Below are 16,635 nucleotides of genomic sequence, written 5' to 3' on the forward strand. Positions count from 1 at the left end.
CGCGTCATAGCAAAAGATGATACTTGTTGTTTCCCTGCCTGGCGCTCGGCATTAAGGGGATAAGACAAGGACTGATTGGGCGGAGTCAGTATGCTGTGTCTGATTTGGGTCTCCATGTTAAACCGCGACATGGTATCTCAGTGGCCTAACACTATCAAACCGACATTAGTACAGACTTGTACCATCAGCCATACAGACGCACGTGTATGCAGGTCGCTATACGAGTGAAATAATGTCGAACGCGACGTTGATCCCCATTTCGCCTCGCCTCACCTCACCTCACCTCACCTCACCTCACCTCACACTCAGGTGAAATGTCACTGCGAATGACTAAAAAACAGTTAGGACCCAATCTCATTTTCAAATTGAAGTGCACCACATTGATAAGATACGTCTATCCTACTACATTAAAAAGATACGTCATTCCTACCACATTGATAAGATACTTCTTTCCTACCACATTAATAAGATACTTCTTTCCTACCACATTAATAAGATACGTCTTTCATTCACTCCGAAATGGTAATTTAAAAACAATTGTTAGAATAATATCCAAGCGAATAAGGGTCTGTGTTCCACGATATATTGCAAAAGTTTCTATTCCGTCCATTGAAGACTTTCATACCACAGAGTGGCATTATTAGAATCCCAAGTAAACGGTAGATGGAACCGTTCCTGGTTTTATGTATGGTAAGGGAGAATATATTGAAGTGGCCATCACCATAACCCGAATTCGTTACAAATTCTACAAGAATTCCTGGATATTAGTAGAAGAAAATGCACATGTTTGTTTCCTTGCTGAAAAGTAGACGACTCTTTGGTTGAGTCTGACGAACATAAAGCTGTTAAAGATCAATACACCAACCGTTTATGACAGCATCTCTGAGAAAATTGCTTCCTTGTCACGATAGCAGGTTTTATGCCCGGAGCGTTTAGTCCCAGATCTCGAATAAAATATAGGCAAAGCTATAACCTCAGAATTTGCCAGCGATTACAAGAATAAAGCATGGTAGTTTTGGAAAGGGCGATTGTACGAAATGATCCTTGCTGTGGAGTTTTTCATTGAAAATCCTCGACTTCTCGACGACGAGATCCATTGAAAGGAGTTGTTGTTAGAGCTGGAAAATGGCAAGACGATTTATCAGTTCAAACATTTCTCAGCCTTCTTTCAAAGGTTCGGCCTTCAGTTTAACCCTTCTTGATGGAGGTGGAATATGATGTCTGATGATTCTATGTTCATCAGAATGGCAAATCTTTATCTCCCAGAATGTGGTCCCGTGTTCCCCTCCCAGCGTTATTGTTCTTCATTAATTGAATGTCTAGACTGTTATAAGTAGACACAATATGCCAATGTCGTATCAGCCAGCTTGGCACATAATCCGAGGCTGTTAACTGTCTATTTGGTTCCATACCTCTTCAAAAGATGGTTCCACATCAAGTACAACGTACTAAGCAAATACATTTGGCATCTGTGCTCCGAGCGTCAATCACAGTCAAGGGTCTTACATGTCCATTGGCAAACGATATTTAACTTCCACCCATAGATTAGACAAAGATGTGTCACAAAATTTATCTCGAGTAGTTTTAGCTCGTTTGTTGTTTCTCTGGTCGTTCCTGTTCCAAAAATTATACCTAGGACCCGTGACGAGCCGGGTTAGAATAGGTCTCCAGCAACCCATGCTTGTCGTAAGAGGCGACTAAAGGGATCGGGTGGTCAGGCACGCTGACTTGGTTGATGTATGCCATCGTATCCCAGTTGCGAAGATCGATGCTCATGATATCAATCGCTGGATTGTCTGGTCAAGACTCGATTATTTACAGACCGCCGTCATTTATCTTGAATATTACCGAGTCGGCTTTAAACAACAAACAAACATGGCATGTTGCTAGACAGATGTTCTTAACAAATATGCAAAATTTCAGGAGGTACAATAAAATATTTGTTATTGGCGGTTGGAGATTAATCAGAAAAATGACAGTAGTTAGCCAAAAGTTCAAGTTGATTTGACGAAACTTTAGTTTTTTTTCTTTTTCTTTTGTTTCGTAACATGCCCCGACATTTAAAAAATGTGTGTTGGACATTTATGATGTCACGTTATAGATTATACATGTGTTCTTATTTAGGAAAATCAAGAAGTCAGTGTTTTACCAACAGTATATGCTGTCGTCCGAACGACGGCGTAAAGCGACGTCATAATAAATAGCCTCGTTTTGATGCTTATGACAGCAACTGATGAAGAATGTCAACAAGAGAAATCTCCTGACATCGGTTGAAATTCAAGAGCCACCTCAGGTTGACACTGACGAATATAATCATTAAGAGTAGTTGTAAAGGAAACATGTTAACCCTGGGGCCGCCCATACTCGGTTGTCCGTAGCGAGTCCGAAAGTTCATCACATATTAACAAGCCAATGCACTTAGTGAAAATAAATCCCTTAATTTTCTTAATGCTATCTTCCTGAAAGCATGTTTTGTTATTGAAGGCATGTTTAACCTTCAAGCGTGTAACTTTTGTGTTCAAAGATCAAATGCGGATCTGTTTGAAAACATGCCCAACTTTGACATTGTCAGCAGGCTTATTTTAGTAAACACGATGACGGAAGGCAATTATTTTCTTTTTATTATTTGTGATACTCGTGAAAGTTTAACAAGCACGCATGACTTCATCCAGACTTCAAGAATGAATAATGTACTCAAACTACCTACGAATGTAAACACATTGATTACTTGTACATACAGGCTTACCATATCATTACGTTGTTACTACCATATCATTACTTCGTTACTGCGAGAGGTCAAACGATAACTAATAACTACCTATCTTCTACTTACGTATATTAAACGTCTAGGGACCGTCCCTGTTGGTTTTCCTCATGAAATAAACATGGGCGGAGGATGTCGGTCTCTTATTAAACATACATAAACCGCTTTGTTGAATCGTTAATAGGTATTGGTGATAGCGGTTGGCGAACTGCCTTGAATGTACGTGAACGTCTTTTCCGACAAATGTACCGAGATCTTGAATTGAAAGTAAGCCTCCATTGCTGGATGCACTAAGTACACTTTAACAATTGAATATGACTTGAACGTCATTTTTCCTGTTTATTCACCATAGATAAACAGATAGATGCAATTTACACGTTAGATTGTTTGAGATGACACTGTGGCAATTATTCCTTCACATATTAGTACTGAATGACTGATTTTGTATCACATTTGTATCAGCTATTGTATTTGTAAATGTAACTGTCCGCGGTGAACTCCACGTCTCTTAATCTTAAGGACATGAAGTTAAAACCTCAGATGGATGATCCGGATAACGGGCCTTTGTTATCTGCTCTCTTGGTTCTACATTATCCCTAATGCAGCTATATTGAAAATGTCACTGGTCTGTTAATCGGTACTTTATGCGCATGATTGATTGTTTTCAATCTTCTATAACCTTCTGCTACATCTTAAATCTAGCGGGACGGTGGGGTAGCCTAGTGGTTAAGGCGTTCGCTCGTTATGCCGAAGGCCTGGTTCGATTCCCAACATGGGTATTATTTGTGAAGCCCATTTCTGGTGACCTCGATTTAAGGAACATGATTTAATTTGCAATAGGTTTGCATGAAAACCAAGTTGCTCAGATTGCGCCCGGTCTCATAAATTTCTCGAAGTTGACGCATTGCTGTAAAACGTCATAGAAACATGTGCACCTAATCTTGAAGTACCCACATTTTGATGACATCACGCCTAAGAAAGCATTACAAATTACACGAAAGACAGGGATTATAGCTAAATCGAGCTCTGTGACTCTGTTTTTGTTGGGGGAGACTAGAAATATCTACGTCACTGAGATATAGATGGGAGATTGCCACGTTAAACTACCTATCCCCTTTTGATAGGGATTGTTTTCTTTCCATGATACACAAAATATGTCAAGTGTATATTTAAATATATTTGACATATCTGATCATCCCTATCAAAAGTTGAGTCGTGTAATGACGTAAGATCTATTCAGATATGACATCCAAACAACGACCGTCAATGTGACCTGCTTGTGTCTCCAGGTGATTGGGTGTGCGTCGCTTGGCGTGGGGGTGTGGCTCCTTGTCACTGACTTCGGCGCCAGGAAAGTGACCCCGATCGTGGATAATCAGCTGTATGAAGTGACGACATACCTCCTCATCGCAGGGGGTGGGGCTGTGGCCCTCCTCGCCTTTTGTGGGTGCTGCGGCACAATACGAGAAGATAAATGTGTTTTATCATTTGTAAGTATACAATTTAATTATCACATTAAGAATTCGATTTGCACGATGTATTCAAAACTAGATGACTATAAATACACAATGCCATTAAGAAAGTGGTCACACTTAGCAAATGCTATAATTGGGATAACACTTTGTTTTCCAAATATAACATTTGTTAGATGACGTTAGTTTATTTTTTTAATGTGAATTTTAAAATGATTACAATCACAAAATGATTAATCGTTGTAAAATTCATAAATGGAATATAGTTAGAATGATAGTATCAGAAGCATTGTAATCACAACAAGTTTTGTCGATCAACAGGTGATCAACAAGGCATCTGCTATGGAACCCCGTTAATCTAATAATTGCGCATTCAGGGCATTATTTTAAAATAACCATATTTCTCGTATATGAGAAATCGGGTTTTGGGGGGGCATTACTGTACTGGATAACGGAGTTTCACTTTGAGTGTACACACATACCAAGGTTTTTTCTGTGAGCTTAAATACATACCCGTTTGGGGATGATTTTGCACGTGCACTTTGGCTCAGTTATCAACTAGTAAAGCAGCTTATTTTGACATGTACTTGCTTATGTTTCAGTATGGCACGACCTTAGCGATAGTATTAATAATACTGGGCGTGGCTTCAGGATTGTCGTTTTTCTTCCGGGGCGCGGTAAGTAAAACTTTAAACTCTGTAAGTGAAGTATTAAAAAACATTGAAGTCATATTTTTACCTGTTACTACGTGTCGGGAACGGGTGCCTCAGCGAAGCGGCAATTCGCTGTTCGGAGTCCTCCCATATCAAGTTGACACGCCGATATAACTGGAATAATGTTCAAAGCAGCGTTAAACCCAACTCACTCACTCACTAATCCTTCTTTAACTGAAAGGGTAACTGGCTCCATTGTGTGCGGATTTGTATATTTGCTTATCATGCCGCAGTCCGGGTTCGATTCCCCACATGGGTACAGTGTTTGAAGCTGGTGTTCCCCGCCATGGCATTGCTTGGGATCTTGCGGAGACCGGCGTAAAACCTCACTCATTCATGTTATTATTCATTTCTTTCAGCTTGCCTCGCACATAAAATCTCGTATGCGTGATACGTTAACGGAAAAGTACGGCATAGGTACACGGACTTTACCGGAACATAAGCGCATCACGGAGGCATGGGACTCCATGCAGCGACAGGTAGGGCTCGCACTATGTCGTAATGGGATCAGCCTGAAATCTGACCCTCCTGAAATTGCCGGCCTGATGGGTCTAGTTCTAGGTCGCACGTCAACCCATTTGGGGAGCTCATCTCCTGATAACGTTTGTTTTCAGACACACATTTCCATAAATCACAGTCCCCAGAATGAATTAATGGTACATACTATTTAAATAAAAACTATGAAATGTAGAGCAGTGTGCATGCCCATGCCCCTTTAAACATATCAGTACAGTCAACAATGAAATCGTTCGAATCATGGAATCAGTGTAAGGTCTACCTGTATTGTCAGACACTCACATTGGGAATTTTGCGAAACCGAGTTTGCAGACTAGCGGGAATTTCCCGACTGACGTTTTTTGTTTTTTTATAGATAAGAAGGGTTTCAGACTAACGTTTTTTTTGGTCTGACTAACGGGATTTCGGGCTGAGGTTGTTACCGGGCTAACGGTTCCACATTACATTATCCATGATGTCTCATCCTCTCTTTCAGCTGGGCTGCTGTGGTATTTCCGGAAACAGCACTTCGACAGATTCTTGGGCATTCTATTCCACCAACACACTGTGGTACAATGAAATGCAGAATGATCGTAAGTATAATGACTGCAAATAGATGTTCATTTCAAATATACGTTCAGTGCAAATACATGTTCAGTGCAGATTAATGTTCAATGCAAATGCATGTTCAGTGCAAATAAATGTTAAATGCAAATACTAGTATATGTTTTGTGCAAATATATATGTTCAAGGCAAATGAATGTTCAATGCAAATATATGTGTTCAGTGCAAATACATCTTCACTACAAATAAATCTTCACTGCAAATACATCTTCACTGCAATTAACTCGCTCTGCTCAATCAGTTTAGTTTCCACCTGTGCTTTCTCTCATATTGTAGTACAAGTCATATTAGTTTGTCATACATCTTTGTCCCATCTATGCTTATTTAAAAACCTATCTTTAAAATCTTGCGTTTTCCTGTAAACAGTTTTGTTTAGTTTATTATATTTCACTTAGCATTGGTGCCATTTATTGAAGGATGTTCTCTTTCTTAAATGGTATGTTTTCTTACCGAAATCCTATTGCGAACTGTTCCAGAATGCAATAGGTCTTTTAGTGAAAATATACTGTCCGTAAGAACAGCAAAGGTTAACGTGATTGGATGAAGACAAGGACTGTAGGGAAAGATTTAAACGAACGCTGAGTCTCGCAAAATATATGATTTTCATAGAAAAAAGAACACCATTTAAATTGAAAATTAACCTCAATGAGATTAAGTCTGATTTCGATTTGCTTGCCAGCAGGATACAGCACAAAAATGAAAAACGGTTGCGTCACTGTCCTAGCCCCTAAAAAACCACCCCACATCACCCCACCCCCAGGCCCATAGAATTTCCACATGGCACCAATGCTACCTGACTGTGTGATTTCCCTACCTGTTCTTTAGTTCATCTGTTTGGCTCTTTTTGCTTGCTTTTGTTTCGTTGCTTCCCACTAACGCCATGTCTTGCGTGCCCTAATGCGCGGTCTTCAGACAAGGCTCGTTTTCCATCAGAAGGTAAGAAACTCCAAAAGGTCCCCGACAGCTGCTGCCGCGAGGGGGACAAGGCCATCTGTACCGGACAAACCTACTTCCCGGGACCCCCCAACCATCTCAATCCACAGAAGGAAAGGTTTAAAAAGACCAACCCTCATCTTTACACCACCGTGAGTACTGACCAAGCCTCCGTTGAGGTCGACAGCTCCATGGTTCTTCCGGGTTAGCGTGGATGGATCGTGGCTCATAATATCATTCATAGTTGTGTAAAGACGAGATTTGATTATTTACAGGACGCCGTCATATAAATTAAAAGTTGCGTATTGTGGTGTGAAAACACATCCATTTGCTCGTGTACTTTCATTTTAATTATACCCATGACGATCTGAGTTAGAATAGGTCTTCAGCAACCCATCGTTGTCGTAAGAGGCGACTAACAAGATCGAGTGGTCAGGCTCGCTGACTTGGTTGATGCATGTCATCCTGTCCCTATTGCGTAGGTTGATGCACACGATGTTGATCACTGGATTGCATGGACCGCCGTCAACGGTGGAAGATGGGAACTACTTTCAGTCTTCCTCAACGAAACTATTGTTTTCAAAGTAAAAACATGAAGCTTAGTAAGAAAACACCAAATATACAGATTTATCTCATGTCAATCTCGTAGTGATGCATTTAAACAGAATCGGCAGTTTCACTCTCATGATATCAAATTATCTTGGTGAGATAAACATGTTATTTGACAAAAAAAACAAATCCTGACATATTTCAGTTGAATAACCCGAAATGGTTACAATGCTTGAAGCCCATTTCTGGTGTCCCCAGCCGTGATATTACTGGAATATTGCTTAAAGCGTCGCAAAACCATATTCACGCACTCACTCAATTGCATAAAGCTGACGATATGACTTAATAACTGGTCGAAGTGGTTGTGAAATTAGACCACCTCTTGCTCTCAGGAAATATCTATGCACAACGCTGGGCATTCCTGAATGAAGTAAGACCGCCTCCGTGGACTAGTGGTAGAGCGTCCGCCCGGAGAGCGGAAGGTTCGGGGTTCGATCCCCGACTGCGTCATACCAAAAGACGTTAAAAGATGATACTTGTTGTTACCCTGTCTGGCGCTCGGCATTAAGGGGCTATAACAAGGACTGGTCGGCTCGGAGTCAGTATACTGTGTCTGAGTGGGATATTCATGTTAAACTGCGGCATGGTATCTCAGTGAGCTAGCACTATAAATCGGCATCAGTCGGTCTAGTACAAGCAGCCACACACACACACACACACACGTGCATGCACGTCGCTGTATAAGTGCAATAATCTTGGACGCGACGTTAAACCCCATTTCACCTCACCTCACCTCACCTCACCTCACCTCACCTCACCTGAATGAAGTTATGGGCGGTGGGCTAGCCTAGTTGTTAACGCGTTCGCACGTCACGCCCGGGTTCGATTCCCCACAATGGCACAATGTATGAAGCCCATTTCTGGTCTCCCCGCCGTGACATCAGAACACTAACTCACTATTTGCTATAACGATCATGCGTAGGCTTTGACGTATATCGAAATGACGTCCGTCATTATTATTATTATTATTATTATTATTATTATTATTATTATTATTATTTCAGGGTTGTTATGACCAGCTGATGGTGTATTTGTTGACGTATTCCGCCGTTGCTGGCATAGTGTCTGCAATCGTTCCGATCTTTTTGGTAAGTATAACTTTAAGTCCTAGAGGGTGTTTTGAAATAACAGCACGCAACTTCGAAATCTGTCTTTGGTGCTTACCCCTTCTGTGGAGGGACCGCTTGAACTAAATGACTATGATTCCTCGGCTGTTTATGTCTTTTTTTTTAAGCAAAGGAAGTTCATATAATCATAGCTTACATCTTTTTTAACATCCCTAGTTTGTTGTTCCACACATCCCCACCCAAGCCACCCACACTTCAGCGCACCTGACAGACAGTCTGGGTTATGCCGTGGCCTGTTGCCGGATTATTATCCATAGTTAACTTTTACATGTTCGACATGTTCGACATGTTCTCGAAGGTTGTAATTCATACCAGACTCAAACCGACGATTTGATGGGTCCAGGGTATTCGTCATAACGGACACTAGAAACTCGAGGATGCACAGTTTTATGGCTACACTTATGTACCCTTGTGTCGAAGTTGAAGGGACCTACGTAAATATTTCGAGTAATCCTAGGTTCGACACAACCGAAAATGATGAATAAAGAAGGAATACGCAGGGACCAAACTTTTACTTAGAGACAGCTGCAAGTTCGACACATCAAAGTTTGACACAACGGTCTTTGACTGTATTTTTTTTTTAGTCATTCAGCAGCTTACCAATATTAGCCTGTTAATATTTGAAAAGCAACAGCAATGCCAACGTAACCAAATCATATTGTTTTCTTATTTTTCAGATCTTTGGCATCATAATATCATTCTGTCTGTGTGCAAGAGTTAGTGGTACGTCACCGGACGACGAGGTAGAGTTATAGGCCTTGGAAGGTACTTTCCGTCCAATCAGGCAGTGCCTACTTTATGCAAATGAGGACACGTGACACTCAGACATTAACCATGATCAAAGATGGCTGACGTGATAATTCGGTTGAGGAAAAAGTTGTCCGGAACTTGTGGATTACAGCGTTTCTAAGATGCAGCATGTGTGATGGCGCACGTGCAGAGTGGTTGTAAGAGAGTAACTTCTTTAAAAGAGGCGGGTCCCTGTAATGGAGGGACTTTTCATATCAGATTCATCGAATGCTATCTGTAGTCCAAATGTGGGCAGTTCCACCGACAAACTTGAGCCAGCGATGAAGGTGTGCCGATATTGTGTTTTCAGTGTATTGTGCGCTGCCGAAATTACACTTGTTACAAATGAATATATGAATATGCGACAATGAAAATGATGATCAACGTATGTGTTTTCCAATCAATTCATCGTATCCTTCGACATGACGATTCAAGGGATTGCAGTAAGCAGCTTTCCCTTCCACTCAAGTCCACTCTTTCTCACATTCCCAGTCTGTTGCCTTCATGGAAAATGGCCCATCTACTCGGCAGCCTGTTAAAGACATTCCCCCACGTCTCGAGGGGCTTCCACAGCCGGGCCTTGCGCGCATGCGCAGAGTGCATTCATGTAGTAAAAGTGACAGGCCCACAAGAAGTAGTACATCGTTTTTTGTTATACATCGCTTAGTATCTGGTGAAAGGATTTTCTTTTGTATCATACACATGATTTTGTATTTAAGGTTTTAGCGTTTCTGAATCGGGCTTTCTTAACGAAAATATTTCCAGGAATGATTTCATTGTTCCTGTATGTGATATCCTAGTCTGTTTGCCATGTTGCTGACATCGTAGAATTGTCAGTAGAACGGTTAGAACTGGGTGAAGAACTAATAAAAACGGGAGAGGGCAGCAGAGACGTAGCAGACATCCTTATATATACATATGACTGCCACTTCCTTAACATTGTAGTGGACGCATTCCTCGAATAATGTGCATTTATCATCCAAAACTGGCTTCCACGGGAGGCATGGCTTGAGTGAGATCAGGTGATGTCTCCTTGGGGATGCAGGTACAATATAACACCATAATGCTTAGTAGATCATGGTGACGTCATCGGTTGCCATGACATCACTCATATCTGCCCCTGAATCTGGTTAGCTTACTGTTAACCTCAAGACACTGGTTATTACTGTTACCAAACAGAAAATGTTGAAAGAATGACTTTGTATGATAAATAGAATCTCACCCTCGTGTCTTTTGACTTGAAATGTGTCAACACTGGTGGGTGCAAGTTTAAGACTACTCGGCCAAAGCCAGAAGACACCCGGGTTTGATTCTCTCTACATGTCCTATCATAGACAGACTGATTGGTGATAAGTATCTACACTCTGGTGATTAATATATTACAAATAATAAGCTTAGTTTATCATTCATAATGGCTTGAAGAAGAGCATCATTTGTCTTTACACAATATGGCATTGAGCGATGGCAGTTTACTATATCGCTCAGTTTACTATCTACTTACAGAAGATCAGAATTACATATTCGTTGCTGTAGCCTTGTGTGTCATTTGGTCTCTCTCAGATGGCGTTTCTTGGTTGGTTTCTACTGTATAGCATTTTATAACACCATGTGAGACTGTAAAAGTTCATGTAGAATGTCAAAAGATTCATTCATTTCCTGTCATTAAACTCCTTTATCGTGATACTACTATCCCACTATTTTCCCAATCATGTGCTGCAGATATAACTCCATGACAATGATTTAACGAAGACTTCTTTTTCTATTTTCAAATTGAAAATCTTCTTTCAAGTGACTTTAAGTATTATCTGTTTTCTAAACTTCAACTATAAAAATGAATCCAAAGAACAGTAGACTATTTCATTCAACTTTCTTAGTTTTATATTACTTCTCCAAACATACTGTCCTGATCTACAGTAAATTAAAATGTTTACATGTATTCTCTTAATAGAGAGCCTGCATGGGTTGCCAAGTCGTCGAGGGCACCACAATGCGATGTACAGTTGTGTCCCTTAGGCGTTTTGGATACCTTTGGTCGTGGGTTCGAATCCCAGATTGGCTCTGACTACGTTTCTTGGTTTGTCCGCACCATACTCAAACTCGTGCGTTTCACCAAAATGGCTAACGACAAACAACCTCAAGTTGACGAACCATGATATAACTGTAATACTTTTCAAAGCTGCGTTAAACCAATCTCATTATTCTAATTTTATATTTGTACTATTGATATTTGTTGAGATGAAATGGCTTTCTCTTTTGTAGAAAATTCCTAAGTTAACGGTAAACGTGCAATCATACTCTCGTGATAACTGATTTAAATATACATTATACTGTTTTATACCAAAGGCTTTTCTCTATTTATTTCCATAACCAAATGCTACACTGAACTCTGGTTGATTGGTTACTGTTACTGTTGCTTCTTTAATTAAAGCAATGCGTTATCTCCTAGGCTATATCCTTATATACTCAAGATTTATTGTGTCGTATACGAAATTGTCAACATTACACACTACATTGCATATATTAGGCAGCTTTAAGAACATCGTATTGCTGGCTCCGCTATGCTATTGTCTAAACCACCTACTTACAGCATTTTTCTAAATATGTATTTCGACGAGCCATTTTCAATCAGCTACCTTGTATGTCCTTGTAATAGAGTGTATAAATTGCAAAAATACATCTCTGTTAATCCATCTATAGACAGGTCCATAGTATTAACTAAACTGGGTCAGTTTGCATTGAGGCGCTACTGCTGCCTGCTCCATAGTGTTCATCTGTCATGATTGTCGTTTAACTCATTTGTAATCGGCTTGTCATATAATATAATAGAGTTGAATCATTTCATTATTTGAAATGTTATTTATTTCAGTGATTATCTAACGAGATGTTTATAACTCCGGAAGCCTTTTAATATAGATGTACACTCCGACAGCAGTTGTTTGTTTATATTCAACATGTGCACCATTAATCAAACTTTGTAATTTGTGATATTTCAATGACTTAAGTAGTTGGTACTGTAGAGCTGGTTTGTTATTCACATCTTTATGTTTAGTTAGTGTTTCTTTCATTTTCCTCATTGTACGAATTAAGGGTGTTGATGAGTATCTGTTTCATGTTTCGCCTACTCATGTTGCTGGCGAGATTCTGTAAAAATGTACAGTTCATGTCTAGTCTAGTCATTCGTGACGTCATCGTAGGCCATGTGCTGCTATCACCGAGTGCACATCATCGCTGTACTTCACATCGTGTACAAAGTTTCATGCAGTAGAGTTTTCTTATAAACACACATATGCACAATTCGGAGAAAAAATTACAACTCGGTGCGTTTAGGTAAGACTGAAAACAAGATAGATAAACGAAGAATGGGTGGCAAATGATGCTTATATCCATGTAATGGCGATTGAAAGGCCTAGTGTGATGCCCAGTGGTCAACTCGAACAAGGGGGAGGGAGGGAATTGTACGCTATATATAATCTGTTTCCGCTCTTACGTCACTTCAGCGACGCCCCTTTCCTTTGTTTTCATGTAGTAACTACAACTCAAAACTCTGCACACTACATCGATGTATGGAGCTCGTCGAGGCACACCATCACGTTGACAGTTTATTAGACCTCCCGAAGAGAATATACCCGAACTACTAAATCCGCCACCGTTCTTCATCATCTAAATAACGGTGCATGTGAAGAAATACGTGCTCATTCTCCGCATCACTTTGTTGACTTGGATGGGTTTCTGTTGAAATATTCTTTAAACTACTTGACCGGGTAACAGAGCGCACCAAAATGCTTAGGCGAATCGGTCGGTAGAATCAAACTCCTCACAGTGATAGCCCGTTCGCGTAGCCCTCTCTATACCATGATACCAGGCGGTTAACGAAGGTGTCACGCGCTGGGATGGAGCTTGGTGTAGAATCTACAAAGGGAGGAAACTCTTGGGGACTTATCTAAGGGAGGCTACTCGTAACCAAAGTGATATGCACCGTTTGAGATGTTGATATAGAAATGTGTTGACATCGTCAGTAGCTAAGATGGATGTTACAAGTCAAGGGACCAAACCGCATATAGCTTTGTTTACCGTAACATATGAGGCAGTGGTGTTGACAATAGCTTATGGTGTGATCGGAGGGAGCTGTTTGTGATTCATTATACCATGTTGGATGATGACGTTTTGTACAAATTAAATTTTCCTGAACTTATGACAATTAAGAACTTTAAGAGGAAATAAAAAATATTTTGATATTACAAGAAGTTGTGTTTTTGTTTTCCGAAGCAGAGGTCGAAGGAGTGTTGAGCTAGAATACGTTTTATAAGATTTCCAATTTCAACAACACAGCCAAACTCACATCCTTGACAGGAAACCAGACAAACCAACATTAGCATGTATGTTTGCAGAACATGACCACATTAGATTGTCAAGGATCACGGCACAAAAAAACGCTGGAGGCGAAGCTCATGACCTTGGCATTGGGAAGAGAAGCCAGTGCGGCGCAGGATCATGTTATTTGAACCGTTTTTCCTCACATGCCGGAATTTTCCCAATTATTATCTTTGCGATTAAACGCCGGGGTAAGACTGCCTGAACTTAATATGGGGCGGTCGGGTAGCCTAGTGGTTAGAGCGTTCGATCGTCACGCCGAAGATCCGGGATCGATTCCCGACATGGGTACAATGTGTGAAGCCCATTTCTGGTGTCCCCCGCCGTGATATTGCTGGAATATTGCTAAAAGCGGCGTTAAACCATACTCACTCACTCACTCACTGAACTTAATATACGGCGTTTAATCGAGGAAGTACGGTATGTTTGGAAAGCAACGTAACCACTCCTCTCACCCGACTACCGACGGTAATGTATAGCATTGTTACTCTGATTCATGTCTGAGGCAACCATTCTGAGCGTGAAGGGCAACACAGGTAAAACCGTCAGTCCGCGCAAGGCCAATCGGATAGGGAGACGAATCATGGTAGTATTCTCTCAATTGGCAGGCTTCCCTATCTGATTATACCTGCTGTAATTAATTGACTCAATATCGTGATACTAGAACAAAGGCATACCCGAAACAATGTCCTCTCTTGTAAATCAATTTCAAAGACAATTTTCTTTCATATATCAATTAGCCAAATCTATTACGTTGCTATTTTCTTTCATTAATTTGGCTACTCACTGATTTCTGACAAGCGGGATTAGTTAACCTGAGTATGATCAATGAAATCTCCTATTTTTATTGACGTTCTCTAAATGTAACTGTCTTCTTCTACAAAGCATGTACTTTATCATGAAGTCTTTTGGATGCATTCATTGTGTCGTCTGCTCGCTCATCCGGGACATTAATGTGTCGAGCATGGGAGTATCTGTCTTCCGGTTGGGCTCAGTGCGCGTGCAAGGGAAAATCAATCACGTTAATGTCACGGACAATGTCTCGAGTTGCATAGTCATGGATCGGACAATTGGTGGTACCGCGAAATATTACATCATACATCACGCCATTCTGATCGAAACTCATGCATTTTGTATGACCCCGTCAATGATACACCATGGTCTCCATTGGTAGAATTTCCCCGTCCAATCTGATGAATTACTTGTCTTTAATTTCTAATCTAAGCATTCATTTGGAAGGTGACACGAAACTTCACGTGTAACGTTGTACAAATTAACATGTAGCGACGGGAGATAGCCTTTGCACCTACACTTAGAAATAATCTACATTTCCCATGTCTAATCTGCAGTTACGCAGATTCAATCTGACGACAGGCTCTATCTGCATTGTTTATGAAGGCGCTTTTTTCTGAGATTATATTTATGACGTCATCTTGGTTCGATTAATTCCGTCTTTTCGTTTTCAAGAACTAGGGACAATGTATGCTGCTTGGCCTGATGCCTATCAATCAAATAATGTATGGGCTTGCTTGTACGCCGCTTTTAAAAATAGTCCATCAACATCACGGCGGGGGACACCAAAAATAGGCTTCACACATTGTACCCGTGTAGTGAATGAACCCGAGTCTTCGGCACTAGGCTACACCCCCACCCCCACCCCCACCCCCACCCCCACCCCCACCCCCAATCCCAACCCCGCAAAGTCTAGAAATGCAATAAGTACTACATTACCTTTTATATCCGAGGGTCATCATTTATTGTTAAATTCAGATACATGGATGGTATTTGCCTTGTCTTAACATTTTTATCCCTTGTTAAATAACATTTTTGTCGAGTATCCTGAAAAGGTTGATAAACTTTCAGGAGTGTCAACTTTGTAAGTGCAGGAGATGAATGATATTTGGCCAGTAATGACAAAGGTTAAATTTACTTTTACGATCATTCTCTGAAAACCAGAGCATCATTAACACATAGTGAAAGTAGTTCCGGCATACAGGTTATTTCACTCGAGTGAGATATCGAGTTTATATTTTCAGAAAAATACAGAATTTCATCACTAAGTACATAATTCATATTATTTGAGTTGGCAGACAAATTGTGAAGTGCAACTTGAACCTCTCCTGCTAGGAGTGCCAACTGGCACGATATTGTCCCTTTGAAGAATAAAATTATCACATGACCTGAAAACCAATGTGAACCTCTTTACAATAAGAAACACCACCAGTACCTCTAATTGCAATAGTATGTGTGATCAACGTCTTTATTATATGTGGGGCTACAGTTGTAATAGGTCAGCTGACCGTCATTATGACATTGTAAGTTACATACATATCCAACAGTTACATACCCCGCAAAGAAGAAAAACCTCGCACAAACGTGACAATATTTCATGTTATGTTCAGTCCCCTAGATAGCAAGGGAGCGGTCGGGTAGCCTAATGGCCTAAAGCGTTCGCTCGTCACGCGGAAGACCCGGGTTCGATTCCCGACATGGGTACAATGTGTGAAGCCCATTTCTGGTGTCCCCCGACGTGATATTGCTGGAATATTGCTAAAAGCGGCGTAAAACCATACTCACTCACTCACCCCTAGATAGCAAACATTTTGACATAAAGCGTTTGGTTCCGTACAACCATCGAGTGTGCGTTTACATTTTGGCCATTTTGCCAGGAATATTCCCCAATGACGTCATTTCCATCTGCCTTTGTCATATATTTTGACACCGCAAGTAACTTCGAG

General features: G+C 40.7%; 1 protein-coding gene across 6 annotated transcripts in view; it reads left to right on the plus strand.

The window, feature by feature from the left end:
* LOC139480553 (tetraspanin-18-like) overlaps positions 1-13,755 on the plus strand; it is a 100,737-nt gene extending 86,982 nt beyond the window's left edge. For 5 of the 6 annotated variants that reach the window (XM_071263675.1, XM_071263671.1, XM_071263672.1 and 2 more), the window contains 7 exons: positions 4,054-4,254; positions 4,839-4,913; positions 5,309-5,428; positions 5,941-6,037; positions 7,002-7,153; positions 8,615-8,698; positions 9,415-13,755. In XM_071263675.1, the coding sequence (XP_071119776.1) occupies positions 4,054-4,254; positions 4,839-4,913; positions 5,309-5,428; positions 5,941-6,037; positions 7,002-7,153; positions 8,615-8,698; positions 9,415-9,492 (807 nt within the window). In that variant the 3' untranslated portion in view covers positions 9,493-13,755. The remainder of the gene's footprint in view (positions 1-4,053; positions 4,255-4,838; positions 4,914-5,308; positions 5,429-5,940; positions 6,038-7,001; positions 7,154-8,614; positions 8,699-9,414) is intronic. The other variant, XM_071263673.1, reaches the window with a different exon arrangement.
* The last annotated feature ends 2,880 nt before the right edge of the window (positions 13,756-16,635 follow it).

The sequence above is a fragment of the Haliotis cracherodii genome, unplaced genomic scaffold (genome assembly GCF_022045235.1).
Source record: "Haliotis cracherodii isolate W230 unplaced genomic scaffold, xgHalCrac1.p SCAF_4, whole genome shotgun sequence".
Classification (NCBI taxonomy): domain Eukaryota; kingdom Metazoa; phylum Mollusca; class Gastropoda; order Lepetellida; family Haliotidae; genus Haliotis; species Haliotis cracherodii.